Genomic DNA, 19,867 nt, shown 5'->3' with positions numbered 1-19,867 from the left:
ACCTCTTTAATGGAATTCCAAACTTTAGTTTTAGTTCATAGTGGGTAAATTTTAGATAGGCATAGTACATTTGTTTCAATTTTTACCTTTGATGAGCTGTGAGGAATATGAGAGAAGTTAAACATCAGTGTTAATATATAGATTAAGAACTATGAGAGAAGTAATAGATAACACAAGAATTATAATATAATATATAGCGTAAGAAACTGGCATAGAATTATCAACTAAAATGCTTTTGAAAAAAAAGTACTATACAGCTACTCAAAGGAAAAAATTCCAAAATACCATGAAAACAGTAGTAGGACTAAAGCTCACTTTTAGTTTTGTATTTTTGCATTTTTTATTATACATATTATAAATAAATTTTGATTGGATGACAAAAATGTTAAAAAATATTTTCATTGCACAAAATAGCATATACTTATTGCTTTTTTCTTTCATATGTTCACTTGTAATCTGTTTCTAATTTCACAAAATTAATGATAAATATCATGTAAGTACCAATAAAAAGAAATATGAGAAGACTAAACTGAATGATATAAGTTCTAAAAAAAGACGTTCCCCTCCCCCCCACATACACATTAGAAGAATAAAAAAAGGGAGGTGGCATCAAGATGGTGGAATAGAAGGACACAGAGCTCACCCTCCCCGGGAATAGATCAAAATACATCTACCTGAGAACAATTCTCACAGAATATCTATTGAACTTTGACAGAAGAACTTGGACAACTGAAACTATAGAGAGAATCTTCATGAAACCAGATAAACATCAAGGTCCTACTGTAGAGCACAGGGAACTATATTTAATACCTTGTAATAGCCTATAATGAAAAAGAATATAAAAAGGAATATATATCTGAAACAGTATACTGTATACCAGATATTAACACAACATTGTAAACTGACTATGCTTCAATTAAAAAAATTTTTTAAAAATGGTAACTTGAAAAGTTTATTCAATGTTAACTACCTCATGAGGATGCAATCTGCAAAATTCTCACTGTAGAAACTATAGAAGAAACCATTTTTATACAAATAAACTGTAACAAAAAATTAAAGGTGGAGTGAAAATGTTTAGATTAAAATATATGTATCAACCAATTTCAATGTGTAGACCTTATTTGAATCCTGATTAAAACAAATAAAGTAAAAAGGCATTATGACATAATGAGACAACTTCAAGTTTGAATTCTGACTGGATATTAAGAAATTACTGTTAAATTGCTTTTAAGTGTGTTAATGGTATTATGGTAATGTTAAAATAGTTCTTATTTTTTAAGAGATATATACTGAAATATTTATAGATGAAATGACATGGAAAATGGAATTTACTTTAAAGTAATATCTGAAAAGGGAACCCTCATATACTGCTGGTGGGAATGTAGTTGTGTGCAGTCATTATGGAAAATAGAATGGAGATTCCTCAAAAAACCAGAAATAGACTTACCATATGATCCAGCTCCTGGGTATATATCCAGAGGGAACTTTAATTTGGAAAGATACATGCATCCCAATGTGCATAGCAGCACTATATACAACAGCCAAGACATGGAAGCAACCTAAATGTCCATTGACAGAAGACTAAATGAAGTTGTGGTATATTTACATAATGGAATACTACTCAGCCATAAAAAGAATAAAATAACATCATTTGCAGCAACATGGATGGACCTCCATGAGATTGTCATTCTAAGTGAAATAAACCAGAAAGAGAAAGAAAAATACCATATGATGTTACTCATATGTGGAATATTAAAAAAAAAAAAAGAAAAAAAGGACATTTATGAACTCATTTACAAAACTGAAACAGACTTGCAGACATAGTAAACAATCTTGTGGTTACTGGGGAAAGGAGGTGGGAAGGGATAAATTTGGGAGTTTGAGATTTTCAAATATTAGCCACTATATATATAAAGATAGATTAAAAAAAAACAAGTTTCTTCTGTATAGCACAGGGAACTATATTCAGTATCTTGTAATAACCTTTAATGAGAAAGAATATGAAAACGAATATACGTATGTATATGCATGACTAGGACATTGTGCTGTACACCAGAAAATGACACATTGTAAGTGACTGTACTCTAATAAAAAATAATATCTGGGAGTGTGGGTATGCGCATGAGGGTGTAGATGGAAACAGACTGACCAGGAGTTGATGGATTTAGGGGCAAGTGATGGGGACATGTGGAATTCATTCTTTCTACTTTATATATATTCAAAATTTAAAAATTCACTTAAGCTGTCAAATTCCTGCCACTTTCTCTCAGTTCCATAGTGAAACACACTATATTCATTACAACTTCTTCATTTTTGCTACTACTGTTCTTCTAGACTAGAATGTCCTTCTTCCTCCTCCTCTTTCTTTCAGAATCCTACTTGTTCATATTTCAATTCCCAAGCACTCCCTAAGACTTTACTTCAGTCTGCAATAATTTCTCCCTTCTGTGACTTTCTATGGCAATGTCAAATTATTTTAACAGCATATAATCCTAAATGTTCATTTTGAGTATATTTTTTCTTTCTTTCTACTTAATTATAACTTATTTTAGGGTAGCATTTGAATCTATCTTTTGTTACTCTATTTTCTATGGGAGACTACATAATCCTTTGCATATAGTAGGCTGTTATTAAATTCACATAGAATTGAAAATGGCTATTTGATTAATGATTACTTCTAAATATGGTTAATGTTATGCTAGCGATTGTGCTAGGCCACTGATAAAATAACAATACCAATATCACAACATATAAATAAAAATAAATGATTGTACAGATAAAATTACCTTCAGGCATAGTATTTACCTTTGTTGCCTGACATATGATATAATGCTTAGAGCTTAAAGTTTCTTAAAAAAAGTTCAGAGGTAGTCTATTTATAAATCTAGACACTGACTGCGGTTGTAATTTGTATAGTTTGGTTGAACACAGACAAAGACTGTTAAACCCCAAAGCAGGTCAGATTCTTTTACCATTTTAACGTATCTTTAACGTTGTCACAAAGGTGTGTTTTATGTGATAAACATATCAAGCATACCCAAATTAGGAAAATAATGCTGAAGTACCAGTTCTGCCTTAGCATTTTTTCTGAGAGAGGCGGGGATGGGGGAAGCTGTTAGCAGGTAGACTAAAAGGCCCAAGTATCAGACAGGTTAGGTAATATTTTATACTTCTGTTACTGGCCCTGATGTGACCTAGGGCAAGTTAGTTTATAGCTCCATGTTTCAGTTTCCTCATCTGTTAAAAGGGTAATACCTTACAAGGATGTTGAAAGGATTAAAGAAGATAATGTTTGTCCTGAACTCCAAGATACAAGAGAAAGAATTACATCTGTATTATTTTCTGGGGTAGATTTTTAAAGAGAAAAAACATTGAGAGAAATGGTATATTTTGAATGTGTACTCTATGAAAAGCATAATTTAGTAATTTTTTCATTTTTCTTCTACTCTATGAAAAATGTTTCATTAAAGAAAAATGAAATTATTAAATTTCTAATTCTCAATAGATTTCTGAACATTAAGGTATTCCTGTTTGAAAAACAACTGAAAATAAACTGTTAATCAAAAAGGGCCAAATCTAAGTTCAAGCACGTCATTTTGACTAAGTATTTTTTAAGTGTCCTGTAACAACAATAACAAATTAACCCTCTAATTCCAGTGAAAACTTGCTCCCAGAGAAAAATCAAATGACTCCATGTTGCAACCACAATACTGTACTTTGAGCCAAAAAATGCTAAAAATATTTGAAATGCATTAATAGAATCTCAAAGAAAAGCAAATGACAAGTCAATATAAGCTAGCATAGCCATTATATTAACAATGGTTCACACATTAAATACCCAAGTCTGTACTCAGGTACTGTACAAAGCATTTGACATGCATTATTTCAGCTGATTTTTCTCAAAAATAAAATGAGGCAGGTATTATTTCAATTCTAATTTTATAGGTCAGGAAATTGAGGCTTAGAGAGGTTAATTACCTATCAAAGGTCACCTTAGCTAAGAAGTCAGAATCTACACCATCTGTCTGACTATAGTGTTAGCTATATTGTACCGAAAGAATGATTGCAAAAGAAAAATTTTACAAATAATAAGATGAACAAGATCCAACAAGTTAGATTTAGAATAAATGAGGTTTTCTGTATATGAATTATAACTTAAGTCTACTTATGTCACATTTTAATCATGTTACTAACTATAAAACAAAAAGAAGTATCTGTTAAAAATCAAGTCAGAGATTAATACTTGATTCTTTGGTTTCACTCAGTTTTCAGGTAACAGAGTAGAATAAAAGTGGATGAGTGGTTATTTTAATTTTGAATCAAGTACAACAAAACAAAACAAAGAACAAATGAAATCAAACCAGAGTCAAAAAATGTATACCTCTCAATTAGGAGTCAACATTGTGTCCAACTTTCCAGATCAAAATCTCAATTCTCACATTTTTCATAAAATTGATGCTTTAGAAAATTTTTTATTTTTTCCAGTTCAGATCATCTAACCAAGCTTGACAGGACAATTAAATTTTCTATAGATTAAAGCAGATTAAAATATTTACCAGGTCAATAATGTCTAATAAAACTAAGCTAAAAAAATTCCCTAGGCTTCTGAATTCCTTGATTGCTTCATGAAGCAACAAAATACTGTTAATTTCTGATCTAATCAGAGCCAGTTATTTGGGGGAAAAAACTGGAAGTATAATAATAGAATATATCCGCACCTTGCTCCTCCAAAAGAAAAAAAAATTAGAATACAGATAGTAAAAAAACCCTTATAAGCCCAATGGGAACAAGACAGACTGTACAACAACATTTAAAACTTAACAAATAAATAAAATAGTAAATTAAACCCTAAAAAATTCAGAAGTTTCCTAACTATCTTGGGTCTGAAATAGTTAAGGGGAGCAAAATATTGTAATATTGACCTGAGTTTACAAAACAAATTTTTGTTTAGAATTACGGAAAAAACATTCAATTTAGCCTATTTTGACCTTTGCAAACTTTTGGAACACACCTTTAACCTTCAGAGAACAATTGTTTCATGATTTAAAGAGTGAAAACTCTAACTACTTTATATATAGTTGAGACTAGAATATTTACACATTTAAATGCTTCACTGCAGGTAAACATTTGTCCTTTTGGGAGAGGCCCAGGTGGAAGGGCCCCATGGCAAAATGACAACGTTAAGTCCCGGATACCTGACTACTGCCAGTGCCACCCAGTCTTGAAAATACTGCCAGATCATCATTATCATTCTTGGTCAATATTTACTAAGCTCTTTGTGGCAGCAGTGGCATTAGAAAGTTTATAAAAATCAAGAGCAGCTCAAAGATTTCAGTTTGTTGTATCTTGCTCTATATGTTAACCTTGATATTTATTTATTTTTTGCAATTAATGAATCAGAATGTTTCTGAACAAAGATATTTATCATCTACTATTTCCATTTATTTTAAATATTTTAAACTAGTATATATTCAATAAAACTTTAACATACTTAATAATGTATATATGTTATATACAGAAAGGGAAAACATTTATAATTCAATTATCTAGATGAATCTAATTATACTGAGAGAAGTCTCTAGAAGTACAAGGGAATTCTCTCTTTTCATTGTCTTTCTGGCCATAACTAATGTTTCACAGGATTGAATTTTTTAAAAAGCCATCCTTTTCCTTTACTAACCTATAATGGGCTCCTGCTTCTACCAAGCGGCAGAAGAATTTTATGGTTAATACTTCTTTTAAAGTTGTTCATATTTTTCCTAACATTTAATTTCTTAAAAGTGCTTGAATTTCTGCCATGTAAAGCGCTTTAAAAATAGTTCAAATTTAAGACATAAGTGAGGTTATCATTTATAGATATCTATTTCCTAAGGTAGGTGAATCTATTTTGGACTGTCATTCCCTTATATATCTCATCTTTTCGTAAAGCACAACACTAATAAAATGTATTAAAGAGATGAACTTCATTGATACATATAAATACATTATTCAAGCACACTTACTTTCATACATACATATGTAGGCATTACAGACCTATTTTTCATAGATGCTTATTCGTTTCTAGGCATCAAATTTAATTTGGCAAGTGATTATGAATAAAGGCATTTTAAAAACTGCAAGTGCATTTTTATATAAAAGTAATGCATATACATGAAAAACTCAAACATTTTATTAGGGTATGAAATGCAAGTTAAAATTTCCTCTCTTCTCATTCACCATATATATACAATAAACCTAACTGCTAGACTCAGTCATACTTTCCATAACCTGCTGTTGAGTGTCTGATGTATCAGAAAAAACTTTATGGAGCATCAAAGATGTGCCAAGCACTGATTCATGTGTAAGAAGTAGTGGTAAATAAACAAAATCCTTGGCCTTGCAGAATTAAATTTCTAGAGGACAATCCACACATACAGTAAAGTGTCATGTAGGCTTATCCATTATTTAAAAAATTTAAGGAGGGTAACAAATAGAGTGATGCAGTGAGAAGGTAGGCTATTTTAGATAGTGTGGCAGGGACACTTAAGCAGAAAGTTGAACAAAGTGAGAAGCAGACTTATGACTCTGGGGTGGGAGGTGGGTGTAGATCACACAAGACAGAGAAAAAAAAAGTCAAGGTCTTGTGATGGGAGCATTCTTAGAATGTTTGAGATAATACGGGAGTTGGTGTGGCTAGAGTGAAGCAAGAGTAGAAACATGTTAAGAAATGAGGTTAGAGAGGTAGCCAGGGGCTAGTGCCATATGTATATGTGTACAAATACTCCTTTTACAATTAAATAAGACCACGACATACATCTGGGGTCACCAATTTAAATGCTTATTATGATTGAGGCAGATGATGTTAAATGCATGAAGTAGGCAGGATAGGAAATGTGGTAAAGTGGAAAGTGCATGACCCTTTTAGAAAAGGTAGCTTTGACTCAGCCTCAGCTAACTGCTGAAACACACAGGTGTGATGGTTAATTTTACGGGTCAACATGGCTAGGCTATGGTATCCAGATATTTGTTCAAACACCAGTTTAGATGTTGCTAAGGTATTTTTTACATTTGGTTAATATTTAGATCAGTAGACTTTGAGGAAAGCAGATCACGCTCCTTAATATGGATGGGCTTCATCCAATCAGTTGAAGGCCTTAAGAAACATGCTGAGATCTCGTGAGGAAGAAGGAACTCTGCGTCTTGGGACTTACAACTGCAGCATTGACTCTTCCCTGGTTCTCCAGCCAGCTGGCTTACCTTGCAGCTGTTGGACTTGCCAGCCCCTACAACTTCATGAGTCAATCCCTTAAAATAAATCTCTCTCCCTGTAAATAGAGTCTATGGGTTCTATTTCCTGGGAGAACCCTAATACACATGCTATGCCATAATCCTGAGTCCCACATCGGCAGATCTTCCAGTTCTTATTTTTTTCACTGTAAGAAACAATACTGCAAATGAACATGTGATAGTTATATTTGTTTCCTATTTTTTTTAATTCTAAATTTCAAGATATGTAAAATCCAAACAAATGTTTTTGATAATGGTTTTCAAATTTGAACACTGTTGGCCTGATAAAAAAGAAACTTTGTTGGCAGAGGATGTGCTTACTTTATCACACAGAGACCTCATTTTGCCCCACATCCCTGGAAATGACTCACCAAAATGCCGAACTAGGCCCATGTTATCTCCAATCATTCACTTATCATTGAGCCCTCATTATATGCATTTCACAGACTATCACTCTGTAGAAGAAACTTTTAATTTTGAAGAAAATTTCAATCTAGGGTTAAATTTGATTGTTTATTCCTTTGCTTGGCAAATATTTACTGAAGGCCTGTTATGTATAAAAAATAGAAGCCCTAGCAAGGGAACTGAGCGAAGTATTTATACGACTATTATGTAGGTAAGCATTAGGTATATATTGTGAGAAAGCACTGTGAGTAATTATGGTAGCTAATTTTTGGTAGAATGAGATCACTTCTTGTTGAAAAGGTCAGAAAAAGATTACCGAAATAGTTAGTACTTATATTGTGTTCTGAAAGCGCAGTAAGAATCTGATAGGCAGAGATGGGAGTATTCCAGAGGGAACAAGGTGATATAAAGAAAGCACTAAAGTGGGAAATTTTGGGGTGTGTCCAGGAAATAGTGAATGATTCATTTTAAGAGTGCAAATAATAGTCAATTTAGTATAACAAATATTTGCTGAGTGCCTACTATGTGTGAGGCAGTATATTGGAACCAGTGACACAAATATGAATGAAACAAGAAGGCAAAAAGATGGCTAATGGGATATTAAATCAGAAACAGAGGTGACAGCAATATCAAGAGTTCATGAATCTTACATTAAAGAGTTTGAAATTTATTGTATAGGTAATGTGGCATTATTAAATACTGCTAATGGCTAATTAAGAGGTGGAAAATAATGTTTCAGGAATCTTAAGAGGAATAAGGAATGGAGACAAGTAGATAAAATAGTTAGAAAAGCCCAGGCATGAAATGATACAAGTCTGGTCTAAGGCAAGAGTTTTGCCAAAGAAACAGACATTGCAAGGAAAAGTCTAATAAAATTTTGTTACTAATTAAATATGGGAAAAGGGACACATCTGTAGAAGGCAAATGGCATCTGTGGAACTATAATAATAGTGCCAAAACCAAGGGAAACACTTTACTTTTTCCTTTAACAAAATTTAAAATTAATTTTTTCTCAAGCTTATAAAAATGATGTTACTAGATAGCAAATTTAGGATCTGTAATTGGCAAGCCCATTCTACCTCTGGATCTGTTGTTAACCACAATGATTAAATGGCAAGATATTTTGTCAAATGCTCTTAAAAGAGGAAGCTTAGCCATTGTATAGAATGAAAAAGAACAGTTGAGAGCACCTGTTGAATTTGTTTTATTCTTATAACTTACTGTTAGAATAAAGCACAGAAAACAGTGAAACTAAATAATGTGAAAAATGTCCTGGATACAAAGTCATGTAAGACAAAATATTTTGGTAGAAATAGCCTCTTTACTAATTGTTGTCTTATATGTCAATAAAGCAAAAACTTTTAAAGTAATCTGATCAATGATACTTTTAATATATTTCCTTTGCACAGTACAATACAGTTTTCAAAAAACATTCTTATATATCACATCATTGATCTTTATAATAAGCAGCTCAGATATTACTTGTTCATAGGTGAAGTAACTGACATTCAGAAGTTAAGTAATTTATTAAATGTCACATTCTATAAGTTGAGAGGAGGAAGGAAAGAATCTCTAATGACTATATTCCGGATCACAGGACTTATAGAAAATGCAAACTTTAATGTTTTGTTTTTTAAACTTTGTTTGAACTTTCTTTTTGTTTTGCATCCCAGAGCTGCCGATAAATATGTACGATGACTTAAAAAGTAAATGTGAAGCCTTAAATAGTAAAGGCCTTGAAAACAGGTGCAACTCAGTTGTGTAAGAAGACAGTTCTTGAAACTAAATAAAAACTTTTAATCTACCTCAAATGAAAGGGTGATAAATTTTACAAAATGTTAAAACTAGAGAAAGCCCCAAGTCTAAGTTAGAGAAGTTGAAACCAAGAAAGCTTGGAGCTTGCCTATGTTAAAAAATTTTTTTTTTCATTAATGACAAAGATGAAAGAATTCAGGTATTCTTTTGTTCTTTCTATTATTGTTTTAGCAGTACAGTACTATAACATAGCTCCACGATAGTTAATTCCTATAGAAAATACAGATATAAGAAAATGTTTGTCATTGGGTAGTTCAATTAGCACAACTGCTTAGAGCATAGAACTAATGAGTCAGGATCGAGTGTTCAGCCCTTCTCTGTGAGGGATTTGCATAGAGAAAAATGTTGCTTCATGGCTAGAGTTTTGCATGCTATAATCACTGCTGTCTTATCAATGTGTAATTCTGACTAAGAGAACATATGATTCAATGAAAGACTATCACCACCATAAAAAGAAAAAACCCAACCAGATCATAGTGATAGTAATATTTCTGATTACTAAAAACAGCATATATACAGACAAAAAAATTAAGAATTTCACTCTCTTTTTGAGTATATTTTATATAGTCTCTATCTTTATGGTTCTATGACTTTGAAATATAGGATATTATGAACTCAGTACGTAGGATTTATGTTTACTCTGGTTTCACTATATCAAACACAAGTATTCTATCTAATTATTAAAAAATACTAGTAAAATTATAGGAAACATATTACCTTAAAAATGAAGCATACTATTTAATTTTTTTGGTCTAAAATGTGAAATTTACCGTGTTCTGAAAGGCATTACAACTTCTCACTTGGAATTACACAAAACATAACAAAAATTTAAAACATAAACTGCTGTTATTATAAATATATTAAATCCCAGTCTCCTGGCACCAAACAACAGGATCTAATTCTTATCTCCACACTTGAAGTTACACCTTCTTTAAGCAAAAGAAAATATAAGGAAGAACTATAAAATCAGCAAACATCGAAACTTATGCTTTCTCTCGATTAGAAAAGTTTGTTATTATTATGCCTTCTAAGCTTAGGAATGCAGCATTACAGGTTTACAAGAGCAGGAAAAAAATCATTATTAAATACAAATCTAACTCTTACAAGTTTAAGATTCTTCCTTGATGAAACTGTTTAGATTTAGAGTAATGAAGCTATTGCAAATAAATTCAGCATTTGGCACAAAGGAGATACAAATACTTTACTAATAGTACTTTGTAATAAGTAAAATTTATTTTAAATCTTCACATTGCTATCCCTCTCCTGCTATCCTTTCTGCTTTAATGTGAAAGAGCAGTCAGTTATAATGGTAAGATTAATATCACTACCCATTTACCTCACTTGCCCCTGTCTTTAACTCTACCAATGGACACAAAAGGCCTACATTTCCTTTTCTTAGTACTCAGAGTTTTCTAAAACTCAAAGGAAACAGAAAAACTCTGAAAAATACACTTCCATATTCCTCATTTCCATTCAGGGAAAAGGAATGCTTGTAGTCACAGCAGCTGTTAGTATAAAACAGCAAAAGAAAATGATTTTTGAAAAAATTCAGTATCACTAATTGGTTAATTAAAGGCAAGGAAGAATGAAAGTCACCAGTATATTTTAATTTGCCATTAAAACTAATAACTGATCATACATCCTTCTCTGCTTTGGCTATTGGAAATCTGACAGCCAGACTTACTCTTGAGGCTTATTCTTTTACTGTTTCTTGGAACACATGCAAGCTGTATAATGACTTGCTCCTGGCTTTAGCTTACTGTCCTACTCCTATATTTTTTGTAGTGTATTTGTTCTTAATTATTGAAAAATAACTTTCTTTGACATGGCAAAATACATGTTTATGTATGTGTGTGTATGTATTTACGTATGTATATATATATATGTAAAATTGATCTGAATAACTGAAAGTGCATCTTTTTCTAAAACTTTATTTAAAAAATTCCATTATCTATGAGTTCTTTACACACACACACACACACACACACACACACATCAAAATTACAGAATTAGTTTTGGTTTTCTTCACAGTAAAAATGGAACTTTTTCCTTGTCCTCTATAACACAAAAAACTTTGAGGAAGAACACTAGTATCTCAAAAGAACAAAGCTGCAGGCATAACCCTCCCAGACTTCAGACAATACTACAAAGCTGCAGTAATCAAAACAGCATGGTACTGGCACAAAAATAGACATACAGATCAATGGAACAGAAGAGAGATCCCAGAAATAAACCCATATGCCTCTGGTCAATTAATCTTCAACAAAGGAGGCAAGAATATACAACGAAGAAAAGACAATCTCCTCCACAAGTGGTACTGGGAAAGCTGGACAGCCACATGTAAATCAATGAACTTAGAACATTCCCTCACACCAAACACAAAAATAAACTCAAAATGGTTTAAAAGACCTAAATATAAAACATGATACCATAAAACTCTTAGAAGAGAACCCAGGCAAAACATTCTCTGGCACAAATCCTGGCAATGTTTTCTTAGGTCAGTGTCCCAAAGCAAAAGAAATATAAGCAAAAATAAACAATGGGGGACCTAATCAAATTTATAAGCTTTCACACAGTAAAGAAAACCACAAACAAAATGAAACGACAACATATGGAATGGGAGAAAGTATCTGTAAATAATGCAACTGACAAGGGATTATTTTCCAAAACATATGAACAGGACACACAGCTCAATATCAAAAAACAAACTACCCAATCAAAAAATGGACAGAAGGTCTTAATGTTTTTCCAAAGAAGATGGCCAACAGGCACATGAAAAGATCTTCAACAACACAGCAGCACTATTTACAACAGCCAAAACATAGAAGCAACCTAAATGTCCATTAGCTGATAAATGGATAAAGAAGATACGGTATATACACTCAATGGAATATTACTCAGCCATAAAAAGAACAAAACAATACCATTTGCAGCAACATGGATGGACACAGATTACTACACTAAATGAAGCAAATCAAAGATAAATATCAAATGATATCACTTACATGTGGAATCTAAAAAATGATGCAAATGAACTTATTTATAAACAAATAGACTCACAGACACAGAAAATAAACTTATGGTTATCAAAGGTAAAAGTGGGGAATAAATCAGGAATTTGGGATTAACAGATACACAGTACTATATATAAAATAGGTAAATAATAAGGATCTACCATATAGCACAGGGAACTACATTCAATATCTTGTAATAACCTACAATGGAAAATAATCTGAAAAAAAATATATATAAATATACAAATAACTGAATCACCTGAAAATAACACAACATTGTAAATCAACTAAACTTAAATAATAAAAAAAAAAATCTCTATGAATTAATTGTGTTTCACATATGGATTTGTAAACACCACCTATTCAGGTGTGTTCAGAAACATTGTTCACTTTCATTTAAATCAGAATCTGAGATTCTGGGAAATTGAAGTTTTGTTGTTTGTGGTAACTGCCTCCACCTTCCTGGAGCTCTACATTCCAGGGATCTTACTCCTAATCCATTTAAAATAAATTTCTGTATATCCTCACAGAATGTCTCCTGTACCTTTAAAAAAAAGAAACTATTATTTGTGAACCAAAATTTATTTATATTCACAGCTATTCTTATCTCCTTCACTCCTGTCTATAAGCACAAGGAGACCATCTCCTGTTCAAGGTAAACTCTTCTGCAGATTAGAAATTCCACCTCTTTCTAATTTGGGAGGAATTCTGTTCTATAACAATTTTCCTCTGTTGGCTCATTCCAACAAGTCATAAACATGTTCAAGTGTCTGCCATTTTTCAAAAACAATAAACAAAATTCTTAAGCCATGTTCCTTTATTCTCAACTATAATGAACAACTTTCTTATTCAAGTTTCTTCAAGAATCACTTTATAGGTCCAACTGCTATGATTCTTTACCTCAAATCACTTTTCAATTTACAAAAAACTGGCTTCTGTACTTAATACTGTATTAAAACTACTCTTGTAGAGGTTACTAATGACTACTTAATTTCCAATAAAAAGGATACTCTTTGCCTTTATCTTACTTAACCATTTAGCAATATTTGACTTTTATAAAAAAAAAATCACCTTCCTTGGTTTCAGTGATATCATAGTTTTTATTCGACTTTTACCTCACCATCTTCAAGCTGTAAAAGGAAATTTATCTTAACATTGGTTGAGCACTATCAATAAGCCAAATACTGTGCTAAGACTACACAGTTAATTCTATGACGTAGGTACTATAATTCTCAGTTTACTGAAAGGAAATGGTTTTGGAGAGGTTCATCTATATAAGGTCACACAGGCAGGGCTGTCTAACTGCAAGTTCCTGTAGCTTTGCTACATTACCAGCAATCTTTCAAAAAGGTAGTAGAGAGGGGGGTCCTTGTGAAGCTTATCTTTAAGCCAGTAATCATTAACCCTTTATTTAGAAGAGGTTATTTAACTCTGTTAGAGTCATGCAGATGAAAAAGTCTTTGAAAAATAAATATTTAAGCTTCATAATTAAAGAAAAATCTTTCATAACCCTCTGCAATTCAGCAAAAAGAAGGAGCGTCAAGAACTGGTATCAAGGTTTGTTTTTCAGTAAGGAATGTCAGTTCATGCAAGATTATCACATGGCTCTAAGAATTCTTGGACACTGTCACTTTAACAACAGAGCACCTGCTGTCCTATCTCACAAGGATGGCAGGAGAAGGTTCCATAAAAACTCTCCCTGTCAGTGGGGTGAAACTACTACATACCATACTGCAACATCCAAGGTCTGGGCACAAATCACACAGTATTCATAAGTCTTAATAAAAGGTTTAATAAATGCTTCTATTTTTCTACCAAGAAGCAATCCTATTTAATGCGTAACATAAGTGTGCTTGTAGAACAGCAGCCTTCAAACTTGGCTGTGCGTGGGAATTTCTAAGGAGCTTTAAATACACTGATAGCTGAGTCCTACTCCAGGAGACTCTGATGTAATTGGCCTGGGATGGGATGGGGATCAGGCTTTTTAGAGGCTCACATGATTCAAATACACAGCTACAGCTGAGAATCCAGTGGTGTAAAATACAGATGAAGGACTATTATATTCACTCTCTTAAAACAAACAAACAAAAAAGTATGGGTGGATGGGATGTCTTCATTCACTATCAGGGTTCTGCTAACTTAAATGCCTATGGATTCTAATTGGAAGCAAATGATTTCCCACAGTCAGTCATCAACCACACATACTTGGTACTTGAGATATTTGAGAACGGTATGAATTTCCTAAGGCTGCTGTAACAAAACACCCAAACTGAAGGGCTTAAAACAATAGAAATTTACTGTCTCACAGTTCTGGAGGATGTTAAGTCCAAAATCAAAGTGTCAGCTCGGTTGTGCCCTCTTTGACGGCTTTAAGGGAGAATCCTCCCTGCCTCTTCAAGCTTTTGGTGTCTGCTGCCAATTCCTGGCATGCCTTTGCTTGTAGATGCATCACTCCAGACAGAAGTCTTCACCTTGTGTCTTCATATAGTCTTCTCTCCATGCCTGTGTCTCTGTGTCCAAATTCCCACTTTTTATAAGAACATCAGTCATGTTGGGTTAAAGCCCATGCTAATGACCTCATTTTAACTTGATTAGTTCTGTAAAGACCCTATTTCCAAATAAGGTCACATTCTGAGGGACTAGGGGTTAAGACTTCAAGGTATTTCTTTGAGGGACACAATTCAGCCCATAACAATAACCAATTACTTTGTATGTCAGTAACTGCTCCAAAGCATAGGTTCTTAACATGAGGGGAGGAAGAAGTTTTCACCTTTATTTTTCACTAACTCTCATGTAAATACAGTATTTCCTACAATTATAAACACAGACAATAAACTACAGTAGTAGTATCAGTGGTTCTTCAGAGTTTGCACCCATAGAAACCACTGGTATTTTCATGTCACAGTTCAGTGTTTGCAGTTATCCCCAGAATACAATTTACAGTCATCACTACTTTGAAATTACTGTTTTTAGTAGACTTGCTGTTAGGTCTAGTTATTTGATGTATTAATAATGGTGCGTGTATATAGTAACATGTCATGATGTAATACTTTCCTAATTTTATTTCAGTAAAACCGATTTTGATTTAATTTCATCTTATGTACTTAACAACATTATTCTGAGAGGGGGACCAAATTAAGAAAAAATCTTTCAATAACCTACAGCCCCAGTTAGTGCATTCTTACATTTTAAACTTGAGGGTTTTTTTTGTTTTTTAATCTTTGTACGTATTAAAGAATATACAGGGCATTGTACATCATTTTTCAAACCTTTTTTAAAAACCATGATCCACTGTGAGAATATATATTTTACATATGGCTCAATACAAGATTTTACCTCTCACACAACACAAAACTGAAACAAAAATATCACAAAACAATTTACCCTTACCACAGTAGATGCACTCTGACATTTTCTATTTCTTTTCATTAAGAAATGCCAATGTGACCTAGTGAATTAAATTTTGTAACTACTCTTGGACATAAATTAAATAAGTCTTAAAAATAATTTAGTGGCATTCCTTTAGGAACTTTTTATATTTTGATAGGCAAAAAGCTGTTACTACTGCTATTCATGTATTATTTGAAAAACATATACCATCATTTTAGAGGTACCATTTACATCAGCAAATAGTTCAAGAGCTAACCAGACTCCATTTAGACAACTGGTTAATCAGAGTTATGTAAATTTTATAATTCTGATGGGAGTCTAAACTTAACCTTTACCAACTGCAGGAAGGAAAAAGGTAGAATAATATTTAATGTCTGAATCATTTTTAAACTACAAAAATGTTTTAAGTGCACAATGTTCAATTTCACTGAGGTATTTCCTCATTCACCACTATAAAATTGGGTAGAAACATGTCCCAAATTAACATTTATTCGTGTCCAGGCTAAAAAGAATTTTACCTGTAGTAAACTCGAAGTGTCTGAATTTCTTCTTCCAGTTTTCTATACTGCTGAACTGTGGTTTCTCTGGCTTGTTGCATAGCTAACAACTTTGCCTGCAAGTAATAAATATTTTAAGAAATTTAGTATTAGTCTGATACATTAAAATACAGTAATATAGTGTGAAGAGAAGTCTTTAATTTCTGGGAGTTTTAAAATCTATTAGTATTTTCAGTAGTGTTTCATAATTTCCCACAAAATAATTCAATTATATTAATAACAAAATACTAAAGACATGAACGTATTAAATTTACCAACATTGCTCACTACTAAACTTCAACCTTATTCATCTGTATCATCAGATATATGACTTTCTGCAATGTTTAACTTTATACACAGAATTCAGAATGTGGAACATGGGTTCAGAGCAATATCTAGAACAGAGATAAGCACAATGGGTGTTTCACATACAAATTTTATGTGGCTCCACTGCCTGATCACTAGATTTTCTTTTAACTTTATTAATAGAAACTCAGAAAGTTCTAAATATGTTAAGCCATCTTTGATATTTAATGTGAAAAAAACACATAGGACTACAACCTGATTCTTACAGATATGATTTAACCTTTTCAATTCCTTTTCTGCAGGAAAAAAAAATCTCTAAAGGGAGAATGGCAGCAATCTTGAATGTTAGAGGTATTTCACTCAACAGATGTTATTGTTCTTCTCTGCCCATAATATTCAAAATTTAAAGCACCTGTAATCAGTTTTTTGATAGGGTTCAAACTAGTAATTTTAAAAGATTTGCTACCTTCCAACCATCCTTCCCACTGGATTTCAGGCATAATCAAAAAGAGTTATCAACTAAACTTTAAAAATACGATACTGGTAAGTCAAATTTCAGTTCTGTTTATTCAAAGTTTTATTTAAATGAAAAAGTTTTTACTTTAAATGGTATTTGATAGATAACACAGAACAAACTGTTATCACAAACCTCACAATCTACATTAATGGTAATAATTAAAAAGTAATAAAAAGTTTGGAGGCGGAAATTCACTAATTTTGCTGAACTCATATGATTTCATTGAATTTATTTTCTTGCATAAGAATGAAGTCTTAAGACAAATTGTGCAATCCTGATCATAGGAAAATTAATGAGCAATATAAATGAACATTTCACAATGCTGTTTTTCTATTTTAATAATGGAGAATTATATAAACATGCAGCAGTTTAGATATTTGTATATAAACTTAGCCACTAAAACAATTAATTTGTTCTCTATCTGGGCTAGCAAATTCTAACTAAGAATTACTTTTTAATTAAATTTAAGATTTTTGAGTGCTTGCTTTTAACATGTCACTTTCTAGAATTACAGATGAAACATTCTCAAAAATTATTAAAAAACATTTAAGGATGGTTTTTTATGCCAATAATTAACAGCTTTGCCAATTTTCGAGTATACTATATAATGTGATTAAAATGGTAACTTGGAAGACCAGCTATCTACTGTCAAAAAGAATTACCCAAAAAAGGATGTATCACATTCAACTTACAAAATGTCAAACATCCTGTTGCATGTAATTTAAGGAATATCAAATACTGGACAGGTGATTGAGAATTTACTAATAAATATGTGACATTGTTTATTTCAAAGTTTTGCACCTGGTACTTTTGCATAAATCAACCCCCCTCCAACCTCCCCTCCAACCCAAAACCAACAATGTTCTGGCAGGACATTGCCATAATGAAGATTCTGCCTAAGAAATTTCTACAATGAAAATGGGATCATGAGAACTGTACTTAAATTCCCATGCCTTGGGTAATAATGAGTATTTCACTTTTCTTCCTACTTTTAGTTGGCTATGAAGATTTGGTGTGGCTTCACAGCAACTCACTTATTAATTCCAAATGCTTAGTCTTATGTCTAGGCCCTGGTGACTATGTTCAAAGCTATTATAAACTTTCTGGCCTTACAAGCTCCTTCCGCCACTTTATCAGATATATGCTTATCTGGTCAACATTTTTTCTGGGCGTGGGCGGGGTGGGGAAAGCCCTTACCCTCTGCCACAGTGATCCTGTTCAGTCCTGGTGGCTAGGGTGAACTTCTTTCCCTTCTACCCCAGGTACAAATGATCTAGACTGTTCAGAGTACCCCATCCCACCAGCTCTAGAAGAAAACTGAATCTTGATGACACCATTTGTCCTGCATCCCCTTATACCAGACAGATCCAGATCCATTTCTTGGACTTTCTGGGTACAAAAATCATTTATTTTTAGCTTAGACAAGTTTGATTTGGATTTATTGTATATGCAATGTAAGAAAATTTAACTAATTTAAATGTGCTCCTTACTTCTATTGCATTTCCTACTTTCATTATTAATATCATATAATTCCATCATATTACAAGTCAAAAATACAGTTCATCTCAAAAACATTAACACAAACAAGATTCTTTTCCTGTTTTTCTGGCAAAGTATTTCCCATATTTTTGGCAATTACTTGCAAATCTCCCACCCCAAATCTTCAGTACTATGAATCCTCTCCTGAGATTTCCAATTACCCATACAAGCATATATGTATATTTGCAACTAAATACATGCATTTACAATATAGATGGCACTCTTTATACAGTTATAAATCTTGTTTTAAATTAAAAAGAATTTTTGCTTTTTTGCTTAGTATTACTAAAAAAACCTCCACTCCAACCCATGTGTTGCACTCACTAGCCACATTTCCTTCCTCCCATCCTACCCCCAAAGTGAAACAAACATTTCCATGAATTTCATCATGATTGGGTTGATAATTTTCAAGAATACTGTATACTTTTACTATAATAGATACATACTTACAGATAATATATCTAATTGTTTACAGGTTTCTAAACTATATAAGTGATAGTTTACACGTTCAAAGACAATGACTTTTCTGCACAGTTATACTTTTGACTCTTATTTGTATTGACACATGTATCTATTCTGATTATAGTTACCTTCACACTGAACATGTGCAGTACACTGTGATTACATACATATATGGACTTATTTTTACATATTTTTTCATGTTGAGTATCTTTTTGTTTGTTTCTTTTTTCTCTCCTTATACTGAATTAAAATATCTATATTCCCCACTTTGCTGTACTGTTTTGAATCTATATATTTATATTCTACCTTGAAATTTTTAATGAAAACACTTAAAATATTTTTTTGAGCAAAGCCTACAGTGAGTCAGAATTTCTATATACCATCAGCCCTCTGTATCCTGGGGTTCCACAGATATTGGAGGGCTGACTAAGGGACTTGAACATCCACAGATCTTGGTATCTGTGGGGGTCCTAGAACCAATCCCCTGCAGATAACGAGAGACAGCTGTATGTTGTCACAGATTTAGGTAAACATTTTACACAAGCATAATACTTTAAAAAATTTGTATCTTTAGGTAAAAATTTTATTGAAGTAAAGCTTGCATGACACACGTAAGT

The 19,867-nt window shown here is 32.5% G+C and overlaps 1 protein-coding gene across 4 annotated transcripts in view; it reads right to left on the bottom strand.

Annotated features, from left to right (window-relative positions):
• The window catches only part of MIPOL1 (mirror-image polydactyly 1), a 251,386-nt gene that overhangs the window by 65,434 nt on the left and 166,085 nt on the right, over positions 1–19,867 (bottom strand). For all 4 annotated transcript variants that reach the window (XM_031453612.2, XM_031453615.2, XM_031453613.2 and 1 more), the window contains one exon: positions 16,409–16,503. In XM_031453612.2, coding sequence (XP_031309472.1) covers positions 16,409–16,503 — 95 coding nt within the window. The remainder of the gene's footprint in view (positions 1–16,408; positions 16,504–19,867) is intronic.

Source organism: Camelus dromedarius, chromosome 5, assembly GCF_036321535.1.
Source record: "Camelus dromedarius isolate mCamDro1 chromosome 5, mCamDro1.pat, whole genome shotgun sequence".
NCBI lineage: Eukaryota > Metazoa > Chordata > Mammalia > Artiodactyla > Camelidae > Camelus > Camelus dromedarius.
The sequence above is the reverse complement of the archived record's forward strand: the minus strand, read 5'-3'. Positions and strand labels throughout refer to the sequence as shown.